This window comes from Dufourea novaeangliae, unplaced genomic scaffold (assembly GCF_001272555.1).
Source record: "Dufourea novaeangliae isolate 0120121106 unplaced genomic scaffold, ASM127255v1 scaffold16, whole genome shotgun sequence".
NCBI lineage: Eukaryota > Metazoa > Arthropoda > Insecta > Hymenoptera > Halictidae > Dufourea > Dufourea novaeangliae.
The window spans coordinates 2965739-2985864 of record NW_015373891.1 but is presented as its reverse complement, the minus strand read 5'-3'; the positions used below and the strand labels follow the sequence as shown (position 1 = coordinate 2985864).

The 20126-nt window shown below is 37.0% G+C and overlaps 4 protein-coding genes across 5 annotated transcripts in view; 3 read left to right on the top strand and 1 right to left on the bottom strand.

Annotated features, from left to right (window-relative positions):
* Nucleotides 1-5278: 5278 nt before the first annotated feature.
* LOC107188511 (dolichyl-phosphate beta-glucosyltransferase) lies at nucleotides 5279-6653 on the top strand. The gene is made up of 5 exons (XM_015576816.1): nucleotides 5279-5341; nucleotides 5516-5690; nucleotides 5751-5947; nucleotides 6028-6136; nucleotides 6211-6653. The coding sequence occupies exons 1-5, from the start codon at nucleotides 5279-5281 to the stop codon at nucleotides 6651-6653; spliced, it is 987 nt and encodes a 328-aa protein (XP_015432302.1).
* Nucleotides 6654-7263: 610 nt separating this feature from the next.
* On the top strand, nucleotides 7264-8786 carry LOC107188365 (programmed cell death protein 6). Of its 2 annotated transcripts, none has more exons than XM_015576653.1 (4): nucleotides 7264-7503; nucleotides 7982-8088; nucleotides 8323-8591; nucleotides 8685-8786. In XM_015576653.1, exons 1-4 carry the CDS (start codon nucleotides 7448-7450, stop codon nucleotides 8784-8786), a joined length of 534 nt encoding a protein of 177 aa, XP_015432139.1. In that variant the 5' UTR covers nucleotides 7264-7447. The 2 variants fall into 2 exon arrangements, with proteins under 2 accessions (XP_015432139.1, XP_015432131.1); XM_015576645.1 differs by having other exon boundaries at nucleotides 8284-8591.
* A 1404-nt stretch (nucleotides 8787-10190) lies between these two features.
* Nucleotides 10191-12497, top strand: LOC107188225 (adenosine deaminase-like protein). Its single transcript, XM_015576485.1, has 7 exons — nucleotides 10191-10229; nucleotides 10318-10448; nucleotides 10546-10737; nucleotides 10824-11061; nucleotides 11151-11286; nucleotides 11372-11472; nucleotides 11556-12497. The coding sequence occupies exons 1-7, from the start codon at nucleotides 10191-10193 to the stop codon at nucleotides 11745-11747; spliced, it is 1029 nt and encodes a 342-aa protein (XP_015431971.1). The 3' UTR covers nucleotides 11748-12497.
* A 2425-nt stretch (nucleotides 12498-14922) lies between these two features.
* Nucleotides 14923-20126, bottom strand: part of LOC107188018 (protein dead ringer) — a 161531-nt gene continuing 156327 nt past the window's right edge. Inside the window, exons 7-9 of the mRNA XM_015576242.1 lie at nucleotides 16452-16788; nucleotides 15802-15998; nucleotides 14923-15548 (exon numbers count right to left, since the gene is read on the bottom strand). Coding sequence (XP_015431728.1) covers nucleotides 15391-15548; nucleotides 15802-15998; nucleotides 16452-16788 — 692 coding nt within the window. The 3' untranslated portion in view covers nucleotides 14923-15390. The remainder of the gene's footprint in view (nucleotides 15549-15801; nucleotides 15999-16451; nucleotides 16789-20126) is intronic.

Genomic DNA, 20126 nt, shown 5'->3' with positions numbered 1-20126 from the left:
TGGTATCGCTAGGGTTAACGCGTCAAGGATCATGCAATTATGATTTTCATTCTTTTAAAGAAATCAACCGGAAGCACTAATCGTTCACGCACCACCGAAGTTAATTAAAAAACGAGCTTTAATCTCGACAACGGACTGACTCCGTGAATCTAGCGATGTTCCACAATTGTGTCCTGCTGTTCTATCTTTCCATTCGGCCATAAATCCAAAAGCTTAGCAAGGCGGCAGCAATTCCGATAATTAATTTCTACCGGCTGCGTTTGTTCACAATCCATCCAGTGGATCTAACAGTCTCTAGATGAAAAATAATACCGGCGACAATAATCGATACCTAATAACATATAAACTATTCCACATAATGCAAATGATTCCCTTACCTACATGTTTTGGAAGTCCATCAAGCATACATTCTAACACAAACGAGTCATTCTGAACAGTTTCTGCAAAGAAAAACCTCCGAAACGCTGCACCTTATAAATGTAGCAATTACCAATCTACATTTATACGATCTCATCCTGAATACTTCCTGTAATAAGTACTTTTGAAACACTGTATCTTGTAAATGAAGCAATTACAATTCTACAGTTACACGATGCTCTTTTACCACTGCGATAAGCTTAATGCTCCGATAAAGTTCGCGACCGCATACTATAGTGACATCCTGTATAACACAACGTCGGTGACAATTCAATTTTTACGGATTATGGATTCAGGCCACGTTCATAGTCACCGTCCCAATTGTATTCAAATATCAAGGTCTAAATATATCCCCGGGTTGTAATGGAGGATCTCTGTTAGCGCGACAGTGTATCCGCAAAACGAGAACGGAAGCGTCCGCAGCATCGTTCATTGGCGAAGCTTTTGTGGCTCGATGCCAAACCGATCACGGGGTTTCTTTCGTGGATGACACCAACGATATCCCTGTGAATTATGCGACCGTATATACGCAAACAGGCATATGCCGTGTTCTGCTGTGTATTCAAACGTACCGACACCACGGACTACACTATCGCCCTCTTCCTCGATTTGACTCTATTTGCCGGCTCGGTCGTGCCGAAGGCACACCGTATTACCATCCCGCCTTATTTGCACAGGCTGTTGCGGTCTCTCCTTTCAATTCCGCGCGCGCGGCGGTATAATCCGGCGATATATGAGCCTCGTTTGTAACTTGCCTGTAATTCCCGATGAAAACGTTCCACATAACTCAGAATTAGGCCTACCTCTGTCGTCACGACGTTCAATTGTATATTGCGTATACGGAATTCCGTGTACACAGTCGGCAAATATTCCGAGAACAATGACCTGGGTCACGGTTTCCCTTTCTGAAGATTCGCGCGCCAAATGAACAGGGCCGTTCCTGGCGAAGGTGCAAAAGGTGCCTCCGTACCTGGGTGACAAAACCTGGCGGCCGCAGACCGTTTATTATATGTAAGATGTTCGTGATTATTAAAGTTTTAGACAAACAAAATTAGGACGGCCCCCCAAGTAGGGACGACCCTGCAAATGAAGCACAGTTGTTCCGTAACAATTCCGGATGTTCTCGAACGTTATGATTATTCGTGTTTTGATGCAAGTGTGAAATTATTTCTGACATTTCATTCACGAAGCAAGATATTCGATTAATTACGCGTGAAGATAAGGCGTCGTTACGTGACACCATTATTTAGATGGCCTTTGATCGTAGGTACACTGGGCTTTAACTAGTTTAGGCAGTGCGCGGTACTGTTTAGAAGCGGATCCCAGTGCAATCGGTCGAAGTTAATCGATTGTTTGACATGTGATAATTATAGTTCAGATGTTTATGCGTGCACTTACAACGTATAGGGTGTCCCACAGACACCTGAAAACGTAAATCTGTTCTCTGTTTGCGAATCAGTTATAGTAAAATAATACTTTTTCCTGAATGAGTCGACATTTAACAAACAATTATTTAATGTTATTAACTGTTTAGAAGACAGGTTAACGTCCTAGATACTGCAACTTTTCACCGTGTATTATTTGAATAAAATTATGCCCAACTCTGATCTAACTACATCTTTAATTTCTTTATAATTCACTAAAACCTTTAATGAACGAATTAAATGTACACTCGTCCTCCTTTTGTGAACCATTCTATTATATTACAAAGTTGAATGAACACCACACGCCCAGATGCAATCACTAAGGTTAGTAATAATTTATAATTTAATAGTTCACTTCTGAAATACACGTACGTAATACACCGTGACAGAAAATAACTTCCCTACTTAAACTCCGACATATTAAAACGCGACTGACCGTCTCAAAGCAAAATTCAATAAAGCGTAGAATGTAATTTATATCGAGTTAATTAAAAAACATTTCACCATAATGTACTACGTATCACCGCCAACACTCGTAATTACAAATTCTCCTCCATTTCGCTCTTTCGGTTCTCGATATTACGTTTTATCGTCATCGTATCGACGAAAACAATCCCGATGGTCAGCTCCTGTTCGCGATCAACCCCGGCGCGTCTGCACACGACGTTACCCGAAGGGTTCCCTTCCCACCCCACCGTCAACCTCATCCGACCCCTCGAATCAATTATCATTTCATTCCGACGAAATTACCGGTAATTCCAACGCCTGTCGGATTAGCGATCGATATTCCAAAAAAGCGCAAAAATTTTTCGTGAGTCGACGTAAGCCGCTTAGCGGCGTGTGTCCGGCCGGGCAGCTGTTCCCCGGCAATCTATCGAAAACCCATCTCTTTATATGTATTGTTCATAGCACGAACATTAATCCCGTAAATACCGAAATTATCCGGGAAGGGCTCTCCACGCCGGAGAGGCGGAAAAAAGGCACCAAGCGACGGCGAACGTGTAATCATTCATCCAGGTAGGGATCGCGTACGGATAATAGAGGCCATTTTGCAAACTCCGAATACTGTGTAAAGCATCGTCGAACCGTTCGCGATACGGTAATTCGTATTGATTCACGGAATATTTTGAAATTACTCGACGTCGATCATATTAGAAGTGGAGCTAGAAAGCATATTCGAACGTATTCAACGATAAACTAATTCTGTGTACAGGCTGCAACCAAATAACCTTTGGGACTATTATGGATAACGATAACGTTCGATTTTTTCAGTTTGTCATTGTTCGCTATGCTCTTTCATATCACTGACAGGGTGCCGCTATTAAACACTTCTAACAAAAAAAAAGGAGACCTCTTTCATCTTTCTTTTAATAAAATGTTGTATGAATATTTATGTTTTCGTGTGGCTTCCTTTTAATTCTGACAGTATTTATTTATATTTTATCAACTTTATGGTATTAAAAAGATATGACGAAAAATACTAGAATGACTGTATAGTGTAGTAACCCTTTCACGTTAACAATTCATTAATCCTTTCAGACATCACCAGAAACTTTGCAAGTCTGTTTACAAACGCTTATTTCAATGATTAATCGGTTATATCGATCAGAATGACCAATTAGATACATAATACATGAAACGAATTGTATCGCTACCTATAATATTTTCGTGGACAACAAAATGTATCCCATTAATTGGGACACCCTATATACGTATAGTTATTTGATTGAAAATTCTTTGATTTCTGATGATGGACGAAATTCTGGACACAAAATCGATTCACGTTATCACGCTCTGACAGCCGATGACGCTTCTTCATTGTTATCAAATAATTGCTTGACTTTCAGTTATCGTTGAATATTGAATTACTTTTTGGACAAATAAAACGAACATTAGAGACAGTATAACTAATAAACTGCAATTATCCATATTTAAGGGATTGTTTTCAATAATAATTTTAGTTACAGGTGGTGATAACGACTTTCTTAAAATGTCTCGCTGAAATCGACTAAATAATTTCCTTCAAGTATTTTCTTACCTTCCACGTTGGTAAAGTCATGATGAAGGATTTGTCACTTTACAACTATGTTACCCGTGCATATACACCCGTAACCATAACTTATTAACTGTAGGACTGAACACAATTTGTATTAAACATGAACAAGAAATGTAACACACAGCTTATGTTTGTGGAATTAGAAGTTACTACTGCAGTCAAATATCTTCTAATTACAAGTACATAGGTACATACTTACCGGAAGTACCCATAATAGTTCGCAGAATTAAAGAAATTACAAGAAGAATAAATGAGAAAAGTTGTAAAAGTGAGAAATGAAAATAAGAAAGATTGTTAATAATGGTACAAATTACATAATATACCGCCTGTGGCCGAACATTTTTAAATAGGATAACTATTGCGACATTATCGATTCAGTCGTCGATTCATGAAATTTCTACTTTATCTATAGAAGAGTAATGCGCGCAGTCACCACCAGAGGATACAGTTGGCGTCGAATATTACCACAGACGAGATACAAGAATAGACCTATATGCAATGTAATTTTCTGTTCCATGCTTCGAGGACGTCAGAAGCCCCCTTACCATTTTAGTGTCAATACCCGACGTTACCGATAAAGCATAAATTCTGAGTATAATTAGCACAAATGAAGTGTTATATATTCCATTCATAATGCGTGTATCTATATGATTTGACGGAAATAAAAATATCTGATGCTTCAGTTTAACGTTAAGGGATAAATATGACAGTCATGAAACATGAAACGGAAAAGTATATATTTTTTCACTTAACTTTATGTAATTTAAATATTACATTGTCGAAAATGTTTAATTTATTGTGAAATAATTTTTTATAATGCACGTATGATTGAACAGTAATTTCATTCATTCTTCTTTATTGAAAACAATGTAATCAATAGTGTGAATAAAATTATACTATACAAAATGATTAATAACTAAATTTGCTTCGTTATCTTATTTATGTATAAAAGTATAGAAAAGCACGGGTTAGTCATTGCAATAAATAATATGCTGGACGACAGAGTGGGGTGCACGCACGTGGGTGAGAAATACGTCTAAGCAACGGGCGTTCCTAAGCTAAATAAAATAGCCTGAAATAAAGGAGCTCCTACAGTAATAGGTAGGTATCGATACTTTTGTTTCGATACCGACTAAGTATCGATACCTTTATAAAATACTAGCAATGAGTAAAAGTATCGATACCTTGGTAGTATCGATTCAACCCTAACCATACAATACTCAGGCATTCAAATTTCAGTCTTCAGTCAGGCCATTGGCCATTCAGCCATGAGTAGTAGTATGGTAGCGGCGTAAAAAAGAAAACTATGAAAGTGTACACGTCGCTTAGTTTCTTTTATAAAGTGCATTTTACTGATATTTAAAACTTTATTAATGTTAAGATGATAGCCCTGGAATATTTACTTCTTTATGCTATAATATTCGTAGTAATATGTGTGATTTCGGTATGTCTCTAGGTTACATTACCATTTATGTGTCATGTAAATATTCATAAACGTGGCAATTCTATACACACTATAACATTTTAAACACTAGCAAATAGTGTTTTATACAATAATTATGTATACCTATGACAACTTTGTATTTCTGGTAATTGATCTAACATTATTTACTTCCAGTTTTCTGTAATATTGTATATAATAACGAAACCATATCCCAAAATATGGCGTGATGAAAAAGAGAAATATTTCTTCAATCCAAAGACAAAATCTACAGAAGTGTTTCCATCATTATATGATAATTGGAGCATACACCTGAGTGTCATAGTACCTGCGTATAATGAAGAACAACGATGTAAATACCAATACATTAACAACAATATCATAAGAGTATAATGTTACTTCTGTTTCATAGTGCCACTGATGTTGGATGAATGTTTGGAATATTTAGAAGAACGTTTAAAAAATGGATGTACTTATGAAATAATTGTAGTTAGCGATGGAAGCACTGACAAGACTGTGGAGATTGCACATAAATATGCACTAAAATATAATACTATTAGAGTATTAAATCTTATTAAGAATAGAGGCAAAGGGGGTGCAGTAAGACTAGTCAGTAACAATACATAAATTTCCCATATTTTGGTTTTAAGCATTATCATTAGTTTATTCTTTATTCATTTGCATTTAAGGGTATTTTGAGTGCAAGGGGCAGTGCAATATTATTTGCAGATGCTGATGGTGCTACCAAATTTGGGGATCTAGAAAAATTAGATAATAGTCTGAGATCTATTTTAGGATGTAAGTTACTTTTGAAATATTATTTTAATTATATGCCACATGAAATATTTATGGTATAAGAATTTTAATTTTAGTTGATTACTTGAAGAAACCAAATGAAGTGAGTTCAGCAGATGCAGTAGTATGTGGATCCAGAGCTCATTTAGAAAAAGATGAAACTGCCAAACGAACTTTTTTCCGATTATTGTTAATGCGTGGCTTTCATTCCTTGGTATGGTTCTGGGGAGTAAGAGGTATTAAAGACACACAGTGTGGCTTTAAACTTTTAACACAACATTCTGCAAGACTTATATTCCAAGCCTTGCATGTTGAACGTTGGGCATTTGATGTGGAAATGTTATATATTGCACAATCTTTAAACATTCCTATTACTGAGATTCCTGTAACTTGGACTGAAATAGAAGGTTCTAAGATTGTACCATTTTGGAGTTGGCTACAAATGGGCAGAGATTTATTTTTCATTTGGTACAAATACCGAATTGGAGCATGGAAAATAAAAACATCTAAACAAACTTAAGTGTACCCTGCCGAGCACACTCCGTTTCCACTAGGGGAAAAAGTGGCGTCGGAGAAAGGCCTCCTACCACTCAGTAAATTTATTTCAAGTACTGAAATGTTAAATCTTCCCTACACCACTTTTTCCCCTAGCGGAAGTCGAGTTTCCACGTCAGTTACACAGAACTGAACGAATTTATAAAAAAATGCTTTTTGTATTAATTATAAGAACTAAAGATTTTATTAAACATTATCTTTAATATGGTAATCACTAAATATTCATCCTTTGTAAGGAAAACAACATAAAAGATAATAGTTTTTACTATACATATTGTATATATCTATGTAGTACTCATATACATTCAAAATTGGAGGACTTTTCAGACTGTTATTACTCAGGTTATTTAGACCTATTTTCGCAAGGTATATAACCTTTTAAATATACTTTTATGTATAGTATTCTTTACGATCTGTAATAAATATTATTGATAAATGTTTCAATAAATAGTAATAAAATGAATAAATGAATTCTTTTATTTAAAAATAAGTTGGTCATCCTGTTAATCAGAGTATGCAATATCCTTTTAGTGACTTTTTCAGAAGAATTTAGTAACACCGGTGAACACGCCAGAGTTTCTCGAAACAGTGACGTGTTCGTGACGTTGTTTGCTGTTTGCACATTTTTTCGCAAATTGTTTATTCATACTTGTGGTGCTCTTTCAGTTAATCGCGAGGTACTATTGGTCTAATATAACTGACTCAATTTACATTTATTATTGAGTAAATACTTTAAGACCGTGAACATTAATTAAAAAGATGACTTTCGTATCGGCTATGCCCAGTCGGGAATTCCTATGGGATGTTTTTCAAAGGTAATATAAATGTGTTTGAATTTTATATCTTCATTCAAAGAATTTTAGAATTTGTTTTAAACGATATTATCGTTTTGGTTTTACTCTGCGCCTACTGTTAATATTTTTAACGAACAAAGCATTTCGACATACTTAATTCTGTAGGTTACCGTTATAACACGTTACTTTATTACGAGGAGTGAGATGAAAACATACATCTCAAATTTATAATATTTCTACTTTATTTTCAACTTAATAAATTCCTAATAGTCAAAGTATCTTTGTTTACTCTGTTTTTTGCAAAACAATCCGTCAAAATGAAAATTATCTTGATGATTCATAGTGTAATTATGAATGGTAACATGAGTATTGATAATGACTGTGAAGATAAGTCTGTTCATTAGTTAACTACTTCAAATGCACAAAAAAACAATTTCATTAAAATCTTAAAAACTTTAAATTTAAACATATTATTCCTTTTCCAAATTATTTTTTAAAGAGTGGATAAAGACAGATCTGGTGCAATCACTGCAGATGAATTACAACAGGCACTTTCAAATGGCACTTGGACACCCTTTAATCCAGAAACCATTCGCTTAATGATTGGTAAGTATGTTTTTAAATAATATTAATATGTTTGTAAATGACCATGCAAATGAATATAGATTTGCAATATATGTGTTAGCAATGTTGTTAATAGTTTAGAATTACATATAGTCATCACAAGTATGCTACGTCAGAATAAATTTGCATGGTCCTTTATCATCTTTAATACATCTTTAGTCTATTTTATTGATGCAGGTATGTTTGACATTGACAAAAATGATCCTGCTTCTCCAGGTATGTTCGACAAGCAACAAAAGGGAACAGTCAGTTTTGAAGAATTTGGGGCTCTGTGGAAGTATGTAACAGATTGGCAAAACTGTTTTCGGTCATTTGATCGAGATAACAGTGGAAATATTGATCGAAATGAATTGAAAACAGCACTTATAAATTTTGGATACAGACTGTCAGATCACATTATAGATACACTTATACGTAAATATGATCGGGCTGGTCACGGAACCATATACTTTGATGATTTCATTCAGTGTTGCATTGTCCTATATGTAAGTGCAACCTCGTATAGTGTCCTTTATAAATTCAATATTGCTTTCTATATTTAAGAAAACTTATATTTCGTGTTTATATCTTTTTTTCAGACCTTAACTGCTGCCTTCAGACAATTGGATACAGATCTGGATGGTGTAATTACAATTCATTATGAACAGTTCCTGGGAATGGTATTCAATCTTAAAATATAAGACATTTCTTGAATTCATTAGAATCATTCTTGCCTAGCATACAGCTGTATAATTTATAGCATAAATGTTGCACGAATCTTTTGATGCCAAAATTAAACTTAAGATCTTGTACATCTGTTTTGCTTGTACATTCATATTTCATAGTTACACATATACACAAAATTCAATGAAAAGTTGTAAGGGATAATAATATTTTCTAAACGGTAACATATATTTCAAAGACATTCCTAAGACAATGTATACATATAATTTATGCTCGGACATAATCTACATATAGTTATTTGTGCTTGTTTATTGATAAACAGTGATGAAATTTAACGTATGTTGCTTAATGATTTATTATAACGTTAACAAAGGAACAAATGGTAAACGTTATACAAACTATGAATATAGATCTATTAAGCAACAATAAACGATTCTGTCCTTAATCACCGAATAAACAATTTTTCTACAATATACTTTAACACGTGTAAAATTTATAAATTTTCATACTTTATATAATGTAACAAAAAAATGTCAATTATAAGTATGCCAAAACTGATTTAATCTTATGTAAGAAGTTTTTAGCGATTGGTAGATACTACATCTCCTTACTATAGTGTACAACATACTCAAAAAGTTATCAAATAGTTCATAAGTGCGACGATAGATTTAAAAAATTCAAATTGTTCAACTTCGCTTTCTTAAAGTACAGTTATACGTGCTATTTTTATTTATATACAAAATCTATGTTTCTGTACTTGTTTATTACTGGATTAGTAAAAAAAATAAATGTATTCAATAAATTTGTATCTGTACACCAAAAAATATACACTATTGGCCGTAAGTATTTGGTTACTTGATGGAATCTCATAAAGAGCTTACATTATTGTAACTGAACATATTTAACATAATATGTTTTTATATACATATGTACTTATCATTTATTCATTACCAACAAGTCACGATTTATTGGGTGACCTCTAAATATATAATCTAAAGTCTCATTATTCTCTGTTACTTTTTATTTTGTGAACTTAATAAAGTTAATTAAAGTGCCTTTAACACTGTTTAGTGAGATTCATTTCGCGTAATTTTGTTGATAACCTTAGAATTCAACTTCTCTCTTATCCGTAAATATATTTAAAATATTATAAAATAAGAATATAAATTTTTTAAGAAGATAACTAATGTTTTGTATAGTCTTTTGAGAAGTGTATTCTTATATTTTCAAATTCATGTACTTACGTCTTATATTTATGTATATGTACATTAAGTACATACATACTTATGTACTTAAGTACAATCAGTATTCGTTCATATCATTGTTGTCTTATAACAAGTAACTGTCAGATAAACAGTAAATTAAATTAAATTGGAAAAAACATATGTACCTATATAAAAAGATTCTATTTATCCGTCAGAATGAGTATTAAAAATTTTTGTAAATCTCTGCCGAAGGTGGTACGTATTTGTCATGTAATTTCTGAACGAGTTATAGGTTAATGTCTGTAGATGAAACCAATTATTTTTTGAATCTTATATTTTATAGGAACTTCATGCTCATTTAAACGGCTCGTTGAGTCCAGACACTTTGAAGAAACTATATAAAATGCAAAATCCTACTTCTGAGGACTGCGAAAACATAGTTATGAGTACTGAAAAATATTCGTCATTAGGCGAGTACGATAATCCTGCCTTATATTTTATCTCGTTTATTTTGTTAACACGATCAATGCATTGTATCAATATTTTGAATTAAATATATAATTTTTCATAGGTGTTTCAAAGTATTTGATGTTGCACATTCGTTAACAGTAACACCAGAAGCAGTTTTTCAATCTACTTACGATGTAATCAAAGAGTTCCAGGAAGATAATGTAATATATTTAGAACTCAGAAGCACTCCTCGTGCTATTAATGGACAAATGACAAAGCAAGAATACATAGAAGCTATTATAAAAGCATTTCAGTAAGCATAATTCAATAGATATATAGTTTCAACTTGGAAAATTTTGTAAATCTATAACATTTAAATCTTATATTTTACAATTATAGGGTCTGTAAAACAGATTTTCCAGACATAATGGTAAAATTATTAATATCTATTAATCGTAAGCAAGGATATAAAGCAGCAGAAGAAAACATACAGCTAGCAATACATTATTTTAAGAAATATCCACAATGTGTAGTAGGACTAGATCTCAGTGGGGATCCAATGGCAGGAGATGCATTTTTAGAGTTGTTAAAGAAAGCCAGAAATGCTGGTCTTAAAATTGCAGCTCATTGTGCAGAGGTAAGACTCAAGTCACATGTTTTACTTAAAAGTATAATAAATTGGATAGATTCGCCAAGGACCTGAAGTACATTGTTGTTCTAGCACAGATTTCAAATGAAATAGAGACAAAAGATATTCTTGAATTCAAACCAGATAGACTGGGACATTGTACTTGCATTCATCCTAATTTACAGGGATCAGATAAGTTATTTGATATGCTTATTAAGTCAAAGATTCCTGTGGGTAAGAACATTGTCAATATTACTAAGTACAGTTACTTACATTAGCCATAAATCTACAAAATACTTCAGTATTATTTTTCATCTAGAATTGTGTTTGACCTCAAATGTTCAATGTAAAACAGTACCCTCTTATGGATCACATCAGTTCAAATATTTGTACGAAGCTGGACATCCTATTAGTCTTTGTGTGAGTAGAGTTGTTAATATTCATACAAGCAGATATTTAATGTATAAAGCAAATTTCCAGTTAAAGGATCGCTCGTTTTTTAGACCGACGACAAAGGTGTTTTTCATACATCTCTGTCGAAAGAATACGAACTAGCTAGTTCGACGTTTGATCTCGGAAGAGAGGAGCTCGTAAAGTTGTGTATGTTGTCCGTGCAATACGCATTTACGACAGAAGAAGAAAAGAAACTACTACTGTCCAGGATTGAAGATTTTAATCATGAATCAAAGTTTTAACATCCTTTAACGAAACGAATAAATGTGTTCAGGTATAAGAACAATAAAAATTTTGTGGTTACAAACATTCGGCCAGATTAGGAGCACAAATAAATCTGTAAGTACAAAGTCTCGACGAGGTAGCAGGACTATTGATATAAAACTAATGTCGATTTTATTCGTTATGATATTCGTGGGCTCGTTTACATAGATTTACAGATAACTAAGTTGCTACTTATGGAGAACTATAATAGTTGAATGTCGTCAGTGTTCTGTTTTTTTTTTCATCTTTCGATAATATCATATATAATATATACAACATTTATAATAACTATTACAATATTATGCTTGTGAATGTGGTGCTGCATCTTTGTTACGGGTATCGACGAAGAAAATTAATAATACCTATAAACCGGATCGTGGACCACGACCCGATAAATATTAACAATCGCCGCGCTAACATTCGTGCCAGAATCACAATCGAACAATGCGACAACGTTGACGTGGTTTTCACGAGTTTCGCCTTTTCGACGTGCCTACACTTTCAATAAACATCGTTTGTCTTTCTGTTGGCCAATTTCGCGTGTCGTAATCGACCGAAAATAAAAAGGAGGGCAAACTTGGAGCACCACTCGGAAAAAAATAAGACGAGACCTATCGTCCTCGGTTCCGAGATCGTCGCGGAAAATGTAGTTTCCGGTCCAACCCGAGACAGAAGCTGTCTCGATCAAGAACAAGAAATATGGTATCCGCCGAGAAGGATAGACGTGGGGAGCGACAAGGATTTCCCGTATTTCTTTCCGTTTCGCCGCGGTGTTTATCTTTTTTTCTTCCTTTACTTGTATTAGAACCGTTACTCGCTATCACGCTGTAACAAGGTGATAATAGTAAATAGCTGCGATAATACTAATAGTAGAGTGATTAGGAATAGCAGTAAATATAGTCGTAATTATAATATTTACGATGAGAATAATATCGTTCTTAATAACCATAATAAGAAAGTATTTCTACCATATATATAATATATATAATATTCGTCCTATATAACAGTCTTTTTGGCCTAACCATCGAACTATAAACAATAAAACAATTTCATCCTTCTCTCGTCCTTATCGTTATCGACTCGCGTGTGTATGTTTGTGTTTGTGTGTGTGTGTGTGTGTGTGTTGTTTTCCATACGATTGAAAAGAAACTAGTTTTTCCATTTCTCGCTTCTCGTCATCCGTCTGATGACCGGATTGACGGTTCACGAGCACACCACTCTTTCTGTCTTTTTTTAATCTAGTTTTCCTTTTCTATTACGGTCGCACGCGTACTCTGCTAATATCTTACCCTCGCTAAATCTTGTTATCCTAAACGACTATGACTAAAAAGTATGTACTTTTATTTCCGATTCTCGCTACTTCACGTACCTTACGTGTTTCCACGGTCCGTCTCCAGAAGAGGGGATATACTTGTGTGTGTGTCTTCTCTCTGTGTGTGTGTGTGCGTGTGTGTTCGTGCCGTAATTCTTTCCGCGCGTTGCGTACACATACATACTAAGCATTATGTAAGGTAAACGTTTCTTATTATTTCTATATTTATAGATCCGTTTGTCGGTGTTCCGCGTCGCCTCGCAGCGTTCGCGCACTCGCCCTCGGTAAATAAATTGTATTCGAGACTGGCCCAAGTAATCGACACCCGGTAGAAAAACGGGTCTCTTGCCGTTTCGCGAAACATCGGAGAAATTCGAAAAGGACAACTAAGAGAACGGTGCCGCGCCGAGCGTCGATCGAACGTTTCAAGATCGCACGCCAAGAGTAAATGCTTTCCCGGCCATCGTTCGTTTCTCCCGCGCCGAATCACACGCGATAATGGAGGGAAACATCGAGAAAATAAAGGAAAACGAAAAGAAAAGGTCGTAGAAGAAGCGAGTAACGTCGATCCGCGGGGTTTAACGTGTTCGCTTCCGGTTCCCCGATACAAGCCCCGTGTCGATCAAACAGAACCGTTCGGGCTGCAATGAAGAAGAAAGTACAAGAAAATAAAAATTATCCATGTGTAAAAGAATAAAAATCACGATACGAGAGTTTTCCTATTTCTCTTTCTCTCTCTAAATCTAGCAGTAATAATAATAATTAATAATAGCGTATCTTGTTGTATAATATTGTCGCACTGAGTTCTGTCCCTTTGCGAAAGAAAAAAAAACGAAGGAAAAAAAGGAAAGTTTGAATGACTATGTACACTTAACGAGCGAACGATAAGATGGACGATTTTTCTCTATCTCTCTTTCTCTCTTTATGTATATACGTGCGTGTATATATTTATATATGTATATGTATATACTTTATCATTCTCTTTCACTCTCTCTCTCTCTCTCTCTCTCTCTCTCTCTTTCTCTCTGTCACTGTCTAACATTCGCAGTGATATGATAGATAATAGTCGCGGTAAAAACAAATGTACACGTGCTGATTTAAAATGCTATAAAATATCGGAAAAAGGCCGATTCCTCGAGTCTAATTGGGACCACGCCAGAATATAGGCGACGCTCGAGTCTCGAGGTATCGAGAAATCGGCGGCAATAAATAAGTTAAGATGTTTTGATTCGCTGATTACACGATTACAAAAAAAAAAAAGTAATAAAGAAGAAGAAGCGAGGACAAATGATCCATCAACTGTATTCGAAGTTCGGTCTCTCGTGAATAATCGTTGCTCCAATTTGGCCGAATGCCTTTCAGTCAAGATACTTCCGGAAAATGAGATTCTTATCTTTGTTGTAATTGGTTCATTTCCTTCTTTTTCGTCCAACTATATATCCGATCGTGCAACCAAAAGGCAAATACGGAGATAGATCTGGCGAGCGCAAAACACTCCCGAAAGTTCCTTGAACGAAAGGAATGCAAGGCGTATTGAGAAACATAATTAAAAAAAAAAAAAGAGAGACATCTTTTTTTTTTTCATTGCACACAAATCATACATACATTACTATTCACACGATATAACAATTGAATTAGTCGTCGAAGCGGAGCAGCCTACCATGGGACGAGACCGCCGATCGTTACGATTTTCGCGTACACAACAAAGTACGATCTTCTCGACGATCAACGCGATCACTGCGCACACGAGAGGGAACAAAGATCTGTCTGCCGCGAGATCGGGGGAAAAAATTCAAAAACAAACGGTACGACATGAATCGCGAACGAATCCGTTCGTGGGGGGGGGGCAAGCACCGACGATCGGTTGAACGCTCAACTAGTATCACAATAACAAATTCAGAACTCATTCGAGAACCTGCCTGTCGGCCTTTTGTCCGACCCGAGAAAACCTTCAACGACCCGTGGATAGACACTCGCGGTAAAAAGCAAAACTAAACGATCCCATGGAGCCTCCCGCGTGGACAAAATGGGAAGGGGGGAACGCACGGAATTGAACTGAACGTAACCGTCTGTCTCTCTCCTCTGAACGAATCCGAAACACGATTCGAAAGAAATAAACTTTAAGATTTGTACAATTACGAACGCACCGTCGTTGCCGATCGGTGGTGAATGAACGTGCGGCAGACCGGTGTTTCGCGTCCGCCCACGAGGACGACTATTATCGCTACGAATGAATGCTACAAGGGTCGTTAATTAAGTATCGAGACACATCGTGGGTAGGCTGCGTGTCATGCACGTCGTTCCGTCGTTCACGAGACCACGCTCCGGGACGCTTTCGCGGTGTTGTTGTTCGCCGATGTGCTGCTCGCGGTCCTGCTGTCCGTCTGGGCGAACAGAACACCTTGGTACATCACCCCGTTCAGCTCCATACTGACCACCAGGGAATTGTCGCCGTTCCTGCCGTCTCCTACGAATGAAAATCGAAGTTTGTGGTTAGCGATATAGCACTTTCGCGACATCAACAAGTTACGCGCGATTTGTATTTAAATAAATGCAATACATTCGGACCTAATGGGCCACCTGTATTAGTTTGGATACTGTGTCATTCATTTTTTTAATACAGTGGCCAAAAGGAACCTAATTCTTTTTACATTTTTTTACATTTTTTTTACGTGATACAAACGTAACCTAAAGTATTCAAAGAGTAAATGTTTGCCTACCTCGATTGGAGATTTTAATGTGCGTGCCTATGGAGGCCGAAGCGTTTTTCTCGATTGGACTGTCGTCGTCGGAAAGTAACCTTTTCGCCGGTGGAGGACCAGGGGTGCCGATTATGTCTGGATCCCTCTTCACTTGCACGCTACCGCCTGAAGAGGGTGAACTTTGTCTCGCTGGCGACGAAGATACCGGCGATGACCTGAAACATAATTAACTGGTTACGAATGTTCCTTTGAAAACACACAGAATAATTAACACGGTCCAATTCACACTACTCCTCCACGGACAATGTTTAACATTTTGTCGTAACAAGAAAGAATATTGTGTAAAAAGAATTCAAGAACTCTAATTATAACTCTAAACTAAGGTATCATTTGGTACAAAATTCAGTTTCAAAATCATAGGACACTTTCTACGTTATTGGTAGACTGCGGATGTTTATGCAAATTCAGAATTTTAGACATTTATTTATAAACATGAAAATTAGAAATGTAGCTCCTGTAGTAAACGTCTTATTATGTTCATAGTAATATATAAATATCATCAAGTTAAAGCTTTTCTTGAGTCGTGTTATGCCAGCTAAAACAAAATGTTCGAACGTACAGCTAGCAGTGGAATAATATGAGAATTTTATCTTTAATCTAAAAATTACCTGAGTCCAAGATCGAGGGCTTCCCTTTGCGGTTCTGGGCTGGACGCTGGAGGTACCGGCGAGTGCGAGGTCTGCGGCGATAATGGTGGCTGGTGACCAACGCCTGGATAAAGTGTGTTGTTGTTGTACATGTTCCATAGGGTGAGTCGTGACATCTCGAGGGCGCTGAACGCTGCGTCCCTCGGCGGCGTCGAGGACGGCGGCGACGCGCTACCTTGCCGATGGATCATCGGCGGCGGCGTGCCCGCTCCCGCGCTCCTTAACTCCTTGTTCAGCAGCTTCACATACTCCACCATTCGTGCCTCGAATTCGGACGGCGCCATTCCCGGGATCGGTCCTGCGGGATCGATAACAATTAAGACCGCTGGTTAATTGTGCACACACCGCGGTGGAGATCAACAAATCGAGATATCCCGAGGGCAAAACACTATTGTGCAGTCGTGCCGTGTGTAACATAGAGTTGGGACTATCGATTATCGATACATTAATTATTGATACTTATTATACAATTAAATGAATTTTTTATAGATACTTTAAAGAAAGCAATGAATAGGAAATTTGATCCAGTCTTGTGGTGGAAGAACGAAGATGCTACAAGTTTTCCGTGTCTTTGGACTATGACCGTATAATAAATATTTATCCATTCCAGCAATCTCTGTTCCAAGTGAACGATTGTTTTCTAAAGCTGGACGGACGAAGAAGTAGACTACAGCAGAAGACACACAAACATGCTGTCTGTTATCAGTTACACAAAAAATAAATACATTCGTATGATATGTTTATTGTGTGTTACACACTATTTCAATCACATCTGGCTCGATTCTCCTTAACGATATTATCGATGTATCGAATTACTAATAACATTTCGATATTATCGGTATCTCGAAGCATGGATAACATTTTGATATTACCGATGTATCGAAGCATCGATAACATTTCGATATCATCGATATATCGAATTATCGATAACATTTCGATATTACCGATGTATCGAATTATCGATAACATTTCGATATTACCGATGTACTGAATTATCGATAACATTTCGATATTATCGAGAGACACACCTTTAGTGTAAATGCTGGGCCAAGATGTTCATCGGAACGATCGATCAAACGGCCCGGGTTCGCCCGCATCAATCGCGCGAGCGTTCTGACGCGACGTCGCGACGCGGGGCCGCGTCTAAACGGGCATTCACGGAGTACTAAATTAAAACGGCGACGGTCGTTGATTGGCGTTGCCCCATCGGCAAGCTGGGGGTGGGGAAAGACGAAGGGAACCGCGAGAGAGGAGAAGCAGCATCCAGGGTGAGGAACACACATCTGCTAGAGACGGTGTGTACGCGTCCGTACGGGACTACCGGGGAGGGGGAGCACCGAGACGTCTCGACAAATGACCCATTGGAAGTGCGGTTTCGCCACCGTCCATCTCGAACGGGGCTTCGACTCTTCGTCCCTGGGGTAGACCACGCGGAGAATAGAAACATGCGGTAAGCAACGAAAATTTCGTGGTGAATCATCGGCGAGAGTCTCGGGGGGGCTGAGTAATCGTCTAAATTGTCGCGTAATCGATACATACGATCCTTTCGAGACACCTCTGGTATTCGAACGAAAGTTAAGGTACGTTCTCATGTGACAGTAAAAGTCCTGGGGTTTTGTTGTGACACTGGTATGAGCCGATGTACACCAATGTGACAACCATCCGGTTTTCACGACGACAAATGTCATAATATTTAGAGTCATGACTACACTACAGATTTTATGTATTTATAGCCTGATAGGGTTTTGTGAAATACTATGAAAAACAAAACTTTCAGCAGATGTAACGAGTTTTCTGTTTTATTTGGAATCCAATAAGATACTTAGGGGAAGAAAGTAATTCCTACTTCTGTTCTTACCCTTATGAATTATTGTATAAAATGTCATTTTGCATAAAGATTCGCAAGTTTAGTCATGACCGTAAGGAAGTGACGATTCATTGTCACATGAAAACGTACCATTAAATCCGCCCTATTTCATGAGAAACCGAGTGGCAGCGAGTCAGGCGCGAATGCAAGTTCGAGGGGCGGTGCTCGCGACTGGGCGAACCGATTGAAATTGGTTCAACCGTGGAGTCGTGGAGGGTGGTGAAACGGGGTTGGAAACGGCCGTTGGTTGGATCGCGGTAGGGGCGAAAACGGGGAAGAAAGGGGTAGGGAAGTAGGAATGCTCGTTAGCGAGAGTCATCCGTTAACGCCTGTCTCCCGGGGGATCGTACAATCAATTACGCCTCCTTCGCTCTCGCATCATCATCTCCGGGGAGGCTTGGAAACCCTAACTACCGATTTAAAATAAACCCACTGTCCTCTTCTATTCCCCCGTTCTCTGGGTATATCTCTTTCCTCCTTTCCTGTCCGCCTCCTAACGCTAACTTTTCATCTAAACGTTCCGTTGCTCGTTCCGATTCCTGTTTCCGGTCTTTTTTTTTTTTTGGTTTTTCAATATTGCTCCGTTCTCAGTTTCCGGCGCAGTCGGAAGAATATTGAATTTAGGTTAGAATGTGGCTGTTCTCTTTGATGCTTCGATTCTAAGTGCGAAATATCGATATTTTCTGTGTCTACACTATGTAACAAAAGAGTATTATATAACAAATTGTTATACAACATGTTTTTATAACTTATTACAAAATTATACCTTTTGGAAAAGTCCGTAACAAGTTTGTGTAACATTTCGTATCTCATTATTAATAATGCCGTCACACTTGATGGATAACATGTCACTTGGTATATAACACGAAAAATATTATATAACATCACATTGTGTAACATTTTTCTTTCTGTTTTTCTGACAAGTTTTATAACTTTGGTATATAACTTGATATGTTATATGTATAGTGTAGACGTAGCTTTACGCCACCTTTTCCCCTGACGGAAGCCGAGTTTGCTCGCGAGGGTACACAACGGTCTCCGTGACGGTAGACGTCGATGACACAGGGGGCCCTTCAAGTCGCGGTAGATTATAATACCGATGTCAGCGGCTAGTTATCTTTGGGGCCTCTAGCGGTAGAATCACCTTCGTCTAACTAGTTATTAACCTTTCAACTATTATACGCCACTATAATGGCTTCCCATTAACTCGTTTTTTGTCTCTAAGTCACACTTTTGAACGATACTACACTACAATGGCTCACTTGTTTATTCTCGCGTTGAATATCGTGTGTATTATTTATTTTTAACCTTTTGAGGGATACTGGCACATATGTTTACATTTAGTTTTTCTTTCATTCAAACAGGATTCTAAAGATACAATAAATATTATTATGAATAAACACTTACTGGGAAATTCCGTAACAAAAAAGAAGGATAACCTATTAATATTCATAAATATATTTTAAGTAGATGCAGCTGAACAAAAGTCTCAATAATTTGTCCCTGAAGAGGTTAAACATGGCTAAATGTATAGTGGAAAGAGTTAAACACCGTCCCCGCATTACTAACGTTATTTACGCGGCAAAGCTGCCCATCTAGCGGTAGGGAGAGTTGGGACACTGATGCAACAGGTCACAATGGAATATCTTGATATCCATAAACATTTAAAAGTTCAAAACATGACCACAAAGTGACACATATAAGCAATCTCATCTTCTGGTTATATTTTGAACCTATAAATGTTTATGGATATCAAGACACCATTGATG